The sequence below is a fragment of the Daucus carota genome, chromosome 5, assembly GCF_001625215.2.
Source record: "Daucus carota subsp. sativus chromosome 5, DH1 v3.0, whole genome shotgun sequence".
Classification (NCBI taxonomy): domain Eukaryota; kingdom Viridiplantae; phylum Streptophyta; class Magnoliopsida; order Apiales; family Apiaceae; genus Daucus; species Daucus carota.
Window position 1 is genome coordinate 19,445,940 of NC_030385.2, and position 11,149 is coordinate 19,457,088.

The window sequence follows — 11,149 nt, forward strand, 5'->3', positions numbered from 1 at the left end:
TTTAGAACACCTTAATGAATCTTCATATTAATCAAATAATAAATCTCTATTAGTAAATTTTATAAAAACACAACCATATATATTTATTGTATGGCTACGTAACACTTTAAGTAATCTCCAAGAAATATTGAATTAATATATGAAAATTTTAAATTAGTAGGACACTTAATGAATTAATTTTTTTTTAGATTAATCATCTAAATTAAATAAAATAAAAAGGTACAATTTTTAACGTATTCGTAAGTAACATCTTAAAGAATATCTATGAAATCAATAAGAAAAAATTTGAAAATATAAATTATTCGATAATATATGTTACATTGGTGAAGAACCCATCGATTAATATAATTCTTATTTAAATAATTTAAAATATATACCTTATTATCTAAATTTTAATAAAACAAATTATTTATAATTGTTGAATTATTATCTTGTGTCTAAGGAACACCGGAAAGAATCTAGTAAAAATAAGTTAGTAATTTAATATTAAAAAGATATAAATTAGTAGTAAAAATATACTACAAGGGTTAAGATAGAATGAGGATTTCTCCTTCAACTCATAATAGTAATAATACAATAAATTATGCAGATATTAAAAGTAGACCTTATTAATATTGTTTTGATTTTAATTTTTTTTAATTTTAATATTAAAATATATAATTATTTTTATCACTTTCACGAACACGTTATACAATCTTGTAAAAATATATAATTGTCTCAGGAACACCTTAAAATATATAACTGTCTAAGACCTTGGAACTTTATTGATATTATTATAATTTTAAATAAAATTTATTTTAATATTACAATATAATTATTATTATCATTTTTTATGAACACGTTACGGAATCTGCATATAATTTAAACAGTTAAATCCTTAATACAAATTTTTTCGAATCTCTATTCACCTTACCAAAAGTGAACATATAGTTTCTCACATTTTAAATAATAATAAATTAATGAGAGATCAATTTGAATATCTATTGAAATATTTAATTTTTAAAAATAATAATGTCAATATTTAAAAAAAAATTAAAAAAATATCTACTTGTAATGGATAGTAAAGAGACATTATTGATTTTACTATGTATTTGAAAATTATTCAAAGTAGGAGTTCAACTTAAATTAAACAAAAATGCCTAATTCTTAACACTCGCTTCTCCAACATTAAGAATAATGTATCAATAAAATATATTCTAACAAAAAATTTAAATTGAATTTAAAAGTAAACATAATTGTATTGTATTGTATATTCTATTAGAATTTTAATTTTATCAAAAAAAATATAACTGAACTTAATATAGAATAAATATATTCAATAATAATATAGTCGAAATATGATACTAGTGAAATAACTATTATATTTTTGGTAATATTAAGGTAACACTTGCTAAAGTTTATATTGAAAGAACTTCAAAATTTTAACATACAATTTTTAGAAAATTCTAAATTTCAACTACTTTTCCAAGAAAATGTTATTATGAAAGAGATATAAAATATGAATAAAACACTTTAAAGAATCTCATTTAAAAAATAAAATACATTACGAAATCAAAAATTTTAAAATATGATGATGTAATTTGGAGGATAATTTAATATATGACTTCCATAAATTATCAAAATAATTTATAATAATATTTTCTAGTTATAAATATATTGTTTATGTCAAATGAATTTTTTTTATAATTTATGATTCTTTAAAGTGTTTTTGATTCTTTAATCTTATAGGTGTTCTTTAAAGTGTTTTCCATTCTTTAATATCATAGGTGTTCGTGGATTCTTCAGCTTTTATTAACGTCTCCTAGTGAAGAATTTATTATTAAATTCTACAATATAAAATAAATTGAAATCTATTTGGAGGAATATCATAATGAATCTTTTAGAGATCAAATTTCTAAAACTATCACATATGATTTGAGTTAGTATGATAGCAATCAAAGTCAAGAATTTTAAATAATAAATTTTTTGAATTTTTGTGGTTTAGATTAAACATGTTATTCTTAAATTTTCTGGTTCTATAAGAACACCTATAAGAACACTTATGAGAACAATACATATATAAAAATTCGCAATGGGAGAATTAACGAGATTAAATCCAGCAGCTTCTTCTTCATATATAGCCAATAGATCAATATACACAAAACAATATACACTTGATCTCCAGAAGAATCTATACCATAATAACCACAAAACAATGACCTATCTTCTCCTCATAACACAACCAATAGAAGACAAATTGATATTGTTATTGCAGTAGCCACCAACATCTGTCTTCAATATAAGGGGGAGGCTTCAACCAGAGGACCATTGTTGTAATACCCCGAATCCATTTTATTTGAATAATACATAATATGTATTTTGATGTGGTGTAGTACAACTTCTATATTGAATAGAAAACTCCCAACCGTCATCGATAAAAGAAAAGAGCGAGAATAAGAATATATAGCAAGAGTCGAGGCAAGATTTAACAAAAATTTGTTGATTTTGGACATGCGCCCTGGAGCGCCTTGCTAGCGCCCTAGGAGCGCCTTGACAGCGCCCGTAGCCAGCAGCGCCCTGGAGCGCCTTGCTAGCGCCCTAGGAGCGCCTTGACAGCGCCCGTAAGCCGGCAGCGCCCTGGAGCGCCTTGATAGCGTCCTTGGAGCGCCTTGCCCTATTTTTGTACCACATCGATTACAATATGTTATAATGCTATGAATATAAGGAATGACTTGGTTTATGAGTTTGTAAATATAAGCCAGGTTGGCGCCACCCCGTCGCTACCCCTTGTCTTGGCGCCACCCCCGTCGCTCCCCGTGTCTTGGCGTCACCCCCGTCGCTTCGGCGCCACCCTGTCGCCAGTGCAATTCTATTTTCTTTGAACCATCTTTGTACCACATCGAGAACATAATGGTATATTCTTATGAATATAACCAGTGATCTAATTATTCAATAAACTATGTAAGCCAGGCGCCGCCCTGTCGCTTAGGCGTCGCCCCTGTCGCTTAGGTGCAAGCGCCACCCCTGTCGCCAATTCCAAACTTATTTCCTTACAACCATCTTCGTACCACATCGAGAAGATGATATTATATTCTCATGAATATGATAAGTGGATTTTATATCCACTTGGAAGCCTTCGTTTTGACTTAAATTGATGGAATGGCCTCAAGCTTTTGATGTTTTTGATATGTTTTAGTGTTGTGTTTTGTAGGTTTTTTGGAAGGAGAACAAAGAGGAGAATCATAGCTTTCATTGAAAAAAAACGGTGAAGCAATCGGATGCTCGAGGAGAAAGATACGGACGCGTAAAGGTTGGATGTCAGGGCTACCACTTTGGCGCGGCCGCCCCAACTTTGGCGCGGCCGCCCCAACTCTTGGACGGGAGGCTGCCACTTTGGCGCACCCGCCCCAACTTTGGCGCGGCCGCACCGTTGGCGCGCCCGCCCCAACTTTGGCGCGGCCGCCCCACGACCTGAGCGGGAATTTTGGCCCGTTTTGCCCGTTTTTGATCCGTTTGAAGGCCCGTTTTGGAACGAACTTGAATTATATTCTATATTACTTGTGACCACGTACACTTGCGTGATTTTGTGCGAACAAGTTTTTGGCGCCGCTACCGGGGACTCGGTGTTACTTTAGTTTATGTGCTTGTCATTAGTGGTCGTTAAAGTTCAGTGACTTGGATTCTTTTCTCACTTTAGTTCGTTGTGTGTGTTTCAGGTACTTGAGTGACGTGTATTTGAACACGTTCTCAGGCTCGTAAGGAAGCATTGGTCAAGGAGGAAACGATAGTGAATACTACAATGGATGATCAACCACCAGTTGCGAATGATACTAAGGCTCTCAAGGCTTTCTCTGAGCCTAAAATCAATGACATTCAATCGAGCATTATCAGGCCAGCAATTCAGGCCACCACTTTCGAGATCAGACCGAGCACTATTCAGATGGTACAGAACTCAGTGCAGTTTGGGGGTTCTCCGACTGAGGATCCTAATACGCATATTCGGGATTTCATTGAGATCTGCGACACTTTCAAGTTCAATGGTGTTACTGACGATGCCATCAAATTGAGGTTGTTCCCATTCTCTCTGAGGGATAAAGCTAAGGGATGGTTGCATTCTCTTCCTGTAGGATCTATTACGACATGGGAGGATCTGGCTCAGAAATTTCTTACTAAGTTCTTCCCTATGGCCAAAACAGCTGCAATCAGGAATGCTATCACTCAATTCTCTCAGCTGTCTGGTGAAACATTATGTGAAGCTTGGGAACGCTACAAGGAGATGCTTCGAAAATACCCACATCATGGGATGCCTGATTGGATGGTGATTAATTGCTTCTATAATGGCTTGGGACCTCAATCGAGACCAATGCTCGATGCAGCATCAGGTGGAGCTCTATGGGCTAAGAGCTATGATGAAGCTTATGAGTTGATTGAGATGATGGCCGCGAATAAATCTAAAAATCCTACTCAGCGTCTTCATCAGGTCAAGGCAGCAGGTGTTCTAGATGTTGATGCTACTACAGCCTTGACTGCTCAAATTAATGCTCTTACTATGAAGATAGATTCCTTAGCTAACTTGGGAGTTCAACCACCACCTAATGTTTGCGAGCTTTGTGCGGGTGCACATTCTTCTGATCAGTGTGCTATATCTAGTGAATCTGCTCAGTTTGTGAGCACCTTCCAGAGGTCTCAGCAGCCAGCACCAGCCACTTATCATCCCAATAACCGGAATCATCCGAATTTCAGCTGGAGCAACAATCAAAATTTCATGCAACAACCGCAGCAACAGTTTCAGCAGCAAGGAGCTGGACCTTTCAACCCTTTTGGTTTTCAACAACAATTTGCACCGAGGCAGCAACTCCAACACCCTGGATTCCAGCAACATAATCATGGGGTGGTTGGACAGTCTTCCAACGAAAGATCAGAATTGGAAGAATTAAGACTTATGGTTAAAAGCCAATCGGTGTCAATCAAGACTTTGGAGAATCAGATCGGGCAAATTGCTAATGCGTTGATTAATAGACCACCAGGAACTCTTCCTACTGATACTGAGGCCAATCCGGGCAAGAAGGAAGTGAAGGAACAAGTACAAGCTGTCACCTTGAGGTCCGGAAAGGTTACGAAGGATAAAGAATCAGCAACAGAGCGAAACAAGGAAGAGAGTGATCAACAGGTTGAAACACCCGTACTCTCATCTGAGTCTGATAGTGAAAAAACTGTTGTTGACGCTGACAAGAAAGAATTCAACGAGGAAGCAAGCATGGAATCAGCCGAGAAGTCTAGTCCTAAAGCTGATATTGGGGTCAAGCAAGTATATCCACCTCCCCCTTTTCCGAAGAGACTTCAGAAGCATAAGCTCGACAAGCAATTCGCTAAATTTCTAGAGGTTTTCAAGAAATTACAAATCAACATACCTTTTGCGGAGGCTCTAGAACAAATGCCGAGTTATGCTAAATTTATGAAAGGTATTCTATCTCGGAAGCTGAAACTTGAGGACTTGGAGACCGTTGCTCTAACGGAAGAGTGCGGTGCTGCAACAGAAATTGCCTCCGAAACTTAAAGATCCCGGAAGTTTCACAACACCGTGTACCATTGGACCATTGTCATTCGACAAGTGTTTATGTGACTTGGGAGCTAGCATTAATCTGATGCCATTATCTGTCTTCAAGAAACTTGGTTTGCCAGAGCCGAAACCTACAAACATGTACTTACAACTGGCTGATCGGTCCATTACATACCCGAGAGGTATAGTGGAAGATGTCTTGGTTAAGGTGGATAAGCTCATCTTCCCTGCTGACTTTGTCATTCTAGACTTTGAGGAGGATAAGAAGATTCCCATCATCTTGGGAAGACCGTTCTTAGCTACAGGACAAACTTTGATCGATGTGCAAAAAGGAGAGCTTACAATGCGAGTTCAAGATCAGAGTGTCACTTTTAAGGTGTTTAACGCAATGAAATTTCCAACCGACGAAGAAGAATGCTTTAAGGTGGAGCCACTAGAAGCTGTTGAAAAGTCTGAGATGGAGCAAAAGCCAAGGCCATGTACCTTAGAGAGCGTCTTAACAGGGGATTCTGATTTCGAAGATGAAGGAGTAGAAGAGCTTAGAAATTTTCAGGAGCATCTTAAACCATCTATTGAAGAAGCTCCCATAATCGAACTCAAACTACCACCGGATCTCTTAAGTGATATGCAGTTTAGAAGGTTGTCACGGCGCATAGATGACATGCATGACATTCATCGCCGTTTTGCAAAGGATTTGACTCAAGATCTTGGGAGTGCTTTTCGAGCCATTGGTGTTGAGGTTGATTGGCCAGTGTTTGGAGATGGCATGGTATATTCACCACCTGATCCTCCACCCGAGAAGGGTGATCCTCCCGACATCTAGGTACATTCTATCCTTATTATCACCTTCAATGCAGACATTGAATATTTTAAGTTTGGGGGTGGTAATCTAAGGATTAGTAGTAGTAGTGTGTGTTCATATAGGTTGCATGATGCATATAGTTTAGCATATTATCTCATATTGTTTGCATATTACTACGTGCTTTTTTTATATATACTTGTGTTTAGTATGTGTTAGTAGTTTCATATAGTTGCATTTACATGAATCGTGAAGTTGTGTTCCAAGTTGATGTCCTATGATGAGTTTATGTGCATAATGTCTTGGCTAGTAGTCTTGATTATATGTGATGCCTTGTGCTTGGAAACTGCTTGTGTGGAAATTGTAATTACACTTATGCTCTAGAGATAAGACTTAGACTAACTTATTTCTTGAGTCCTTGCGTTGAGTTGGGCGTAGAGTTAGGATTATTCTCTTTTTGAACTTAGAGTTTGTAAATCTTAAGTTTGGGGGAGTTAAAGGATGAATATGCCTTTCTAAAAAAGAAAAAGAAAAAAAAAGAATAAAAAAATTATCAAATACTCCTTTGAGATCAATGGGTAGAATGCAATGTCATGTGAAAGGGACGATCCATGTACTTGTGCTGGTATTAAGTGCAAATGTATTAGAATAGGCAAATTCTTGGTGACTTTTCACAACCCTTGATTACTGGAGAATTACTTGATTAAAAAAAAAGAAAAAAAAAAGAGAGAATAAGCAAAGTCGAATGGCGGTCATGACTTACTTACACTGAGAAGCGTCCCAACCTTAGACTTAGCAAGAAAAAAGAAAAAAAAAATAGAAAAGTAGGAGAGGCATAGAATTCCTTTGGTGACCCTAAATTGTAGTTGGCTCTTTAGTAAATAAGTGTTTAAACCTTATTCTGATTAACGGCTCAATGTGAGGAATCTATTGAAGTTTGATAGTCTTTGTTTTGTTTCACCAGAGAGCATGCTAGCACACATGATGCACTTCACACTTGTAGTGGAAGAATACATGGCTAATATGTGAAAGAGATGAATGCCGAGAATGTTGCATATTCTGAGGATTCTATGTTAACAAGGATTACACTTTATGATTAGATTAGATGTAGGAATTTAGTTGCATTCATGCATTGCATTAGTAGTATTTGTGTGTGTGTCTATGCTTGAGGACAAGCATCGGTTTAAGTTTGGGGGTGTGATAAGTGGATTTTATATCCACTTGGAAGCCTTCGTTTTGACTTAAATTGATGTAATGGCCTCAAGCTTTTGATATTTTTGATATGTTTTAGTGTTGTGTTTTGTAGGTTTCTTGGAAGGAGAACAAAGAGGAGAATCATAGCTTTCATTGAAAAAAAACGGTGAAGCAATCGGATGCTCGAGGAGAAAGATACGGACGACGCGTAAAGGTTGGATGTCAGGGCTGCCACTTTGGCGCAGCCGCCCCAACTTTGGCGTGGCCGCCCCAAATGTGGCGCGGCCGCCCCAACTCTTGGACAGGAGGCTGCCACTTTGGCGCGGCCGCCCCAACTTTGGCGCGGCCGCCCCGTTGGCGCGCCCGCCCCAACTTTGGCGCGGCCGCCCCACGACCTGAGCGGGAATTTTGGCCCGTTTTGCCCGTTTTTGATCTGTTTGAAGGCCCGTTCGCTGGGAAACTTAAAGGAAGGCTTGGGGGACTTAAAAGAAAACCTAAAAACATTCTAAGGAGCACGTGACGGCTACAGAGAAGATCGAGATCGAATTTTATAGCTTTTACTTTTGTAATTCTTCGAAGTAGGCGTAACTTTGGATGCTCGTTTCGGATTTGTTTCTTAACTCTTATTCTAGCACTTTGACTTTGTTTTTCCTATTCAGTACCATGTTTACATTAGAACCCATGATGATGAGAAGTTCGATTATGAACTAATCATTGTCATGGGATTTTAGCGGATTTATCGATGAATTTCAGTAGTTAATTTGTCTTGTTCATATGTGATGGTTTGATTTCCTCGCATTGGTTGTGCTTATTCGTCTTGGATGCGTAGCTAACATCTAAAATTGCTTGTTAATCTTTATTGAAGCGACAGTGAATATATTGATTTAGAACTTGCCATGCGAGCATAGGTTTCGTGTTCGATAACATGAATTGTGATGTGATTTTACCCATCTTGCATCGCCCTATGTAATCTTGATAGATAACTTGTCCCTCAACCGTTATAGACATATAGGATCTAAGCATAATTGGTGTCTGTTTACCTTCTATCTCGATTGTGGATGTGTAGCAGTATGGTGCACGTATAACGACAGTTAGCGTGTATCAGTCTCGTGTTATCTGATTAGTTATCAACCATTACAATCGAATAAAGGCATAACTCTGAATGAAGTTGTTAATGAAGCTAGAATCCCATGTGTTATTCTCATTAGTAAATCGTTATTCTCTTAATTTATAATTCTTAGTTTCATAATTCAATTCGAATTAGTTAAGTAGAAAACCAAAACCCAATTGGATACTTGTCTAAGCATTGAATAATAATCATACATTGGTGCATAAGTGCATATTTCTGAATACACCAGTCTCTGTGGGAACGAACTTGAATTATATTCTATATTACTTGTGACCACGTACACTTGCGTGATTTTGTGCGAACAGAATATAAGCAAGAGCTTAGCAATTGATTTAAGAATATGTTAGTCGAGGCAGGCGCCGTCCTGTCGCCAACCCCGAGGCGCCGCCCTGGCGTCACCCCTGTCGCCTACTCAAATGTTATTTTCTTAAACCCATTTCTTCGTACCACATCGAGAAGGAATAAAGGAGGGTCACTCCTTTCCTTATATATACACAACAAATGCTAGCTTATTAAAATTAGGAAGCGCCGCAGCTAAATTTGGTACGTCTACTTATTTATTCCTATTTAATGATTTATTTTTATAGTTTTCTTAGCTCAGTTATTAGTTTAGCTGTGATTATAGAATTAATATAGGTGTGACTTATGATTAATAAATGTGTGAACATTTTAGGGAATGAAGTTGTAGGACTCGAGAACGTTGTGCACTGTAAGTATATATTGTACCCTTCACTGTGATATTTTATAATGTTTTGGTGAATATTTTGTTGATGATTTTTTGATGAGAAATGAGTATTCTCGCATTGATACTTGATGAACTGCTGATGATGCTTCCTTATTGGAAGTAAAGCTAAACCGATTGTTTAGCTGGCCGGGATCCCAACTTGATGAATTGATGAACTAATTATCGTGCTTGAATACTCATACTCATCTTTAATGTGAGAAACTGTTTTGATGACTCTGATGAAATATTGATTTGGTTCACCAAGTTTTGTGAATAAAACTCAGTTGAATCGTACGTATATGTTTACTGAGCTTTATAAGCTCATCCCTTTTTATGTACTAACTTTACAGGGAAGAATTTCGGAGAAGGATATTAAGGCTGAAGAGTGTGAGCTGTTGAGTATCCAGTAGTCAAGAGAGATATTCAGGGAAATGTTCAAGGTTGGTCTTAGATGGAATTGTGTAATTGAGATTCAGTTGTAAACTATAGTTGTAGTAGATTAATAGTGATTCTTCTTATCGAAGTTGATCCGATAATGGTAGTAGTTGATTCTAATTTCAATACTGTAACCTGGATGCGATCCTGTTGTTTTAGGGGGTTAAAATGTTCTCTTTTAAATCTTTTATTAATGCTTTCAGGTTTTTAAATTATTTGGTTTTCAGAAATACAGTTTTTCAAAAGTGTTTTAAAAGATTTTGTGTGGTGACGTCAGGATCCAGGCCCCCGGATTCCTGGGGCGTCACAGGTGGTATCAGAGCAACAGGTTATAAGTTATTGAAATTAGAATATAGACATTATAGTTACTAGTGTTCTAGAGGAGAATTTTGCGTGACCTCATATATAGAGGTATTGTGAGACTATTTGGGAATAGTCTAAAGATGTGAAAGAGGAGTGGAATCTAGTTAGCCGATTAAGTTAAGTGTATATGTTTAGAGTGATTATGATCTCTAAGTCTAGACACTTGGATTCAAATGTTCACTAAATGTGAATGGTGGATTGTGATAAAGGTCAAAAATAGACCTAGATAGAAGAATTTTGATAGTTAATGATTGAGTTGAGAATGGTAAAGATGCATGGTTTAGAATATTTTGGCTATGATGCACATTTGAAAGTTGTATATTGTTTGAGTTGAGATATGAAGAGAGAGTGTAGAAATTGAGTTGTGCTGGATTATGATGAGAATTTTGTAAATAGATGTTAGATAGAGGGGGAATGAATGATAGAGAACCTGTGTAGTGAGTCCAGTTATTAGAAGTGATATTTGCGAGTAAGTTAGAACGTTGGTCCTCAGTGATGATGCTTCAAGCTAGTTGGGACTTCAAATGACAATGTGGGCCCATAACCCACAGGTTAAAAATTCAGACAATCAAAGTTATGATATGTGTTTTTTCTCTCGACTTCAAAGGCAACTGGGTTGAAGTAGAAGGATGTAAACTACTTCGACCAGACTTATTACGAACGATAACGTCTATGATAACATTTTATGAGGCTATTACGAGTTAACGACAACGTCTACGATGACATCTTATGAGGCTGTTACGAGTCAACATCGATTAACGAGAATGTTAGAAGAAGACATATAACGAACAACGATTTATTGAAGCAGAGCGGGAATCTGAGAAGACCTTGGCAATACCCTTCTTCAACTAAAGATTATTTTGTTGTTTCCTCATCAGTGAGTTTATGATACCTTTTCTACAAAATTTCTAATAAAGAGACCTTCAACTTCTCAAAAATTTTAGATGAAATTGATATTGATTAGTG

General features: G+C 36.7%; 1 protein-coding gene and 1 non-coding gene across 2 annotated transcripts; one reads left to right on the forward strand and one right to left on the reverse strand.

Annotated features, from left to right (window-relative positions):
- Positions 1-4,177: 4,177 nt before the first annotated feature.
- LOC135146922 (small nucleolar RNA R71) lies at positions 4,178-4,284 on the reverse strand. Its single transcript, XR_010284015.1, has one exon. It is a non-coding gene; the product is annotated as a small nucleolar RNA R71 (small nucleolar RNA).
- Positions 4,285-4,342: 58 nt separating this feature from the next.
- LOC135152790 (uncharacterized) lies at positions 4,343-9,795 on the forward strand. The gene is made up of 3 exons (XM_064093894.1): positions 4,343-5,287; positions 5,517-6,068; positions 9,736-9,795. The coding sequence occupies exons 1-3, from the start codon at positions 4,343-4,345 to the stop codon at positions 9,793-9,795; spliced, it is 1,557 nt and encodes a 518-aa protein (XP_063949964.1).
- Positions 9,796-11,149: the final 1,354 nt, after the last annotated feature.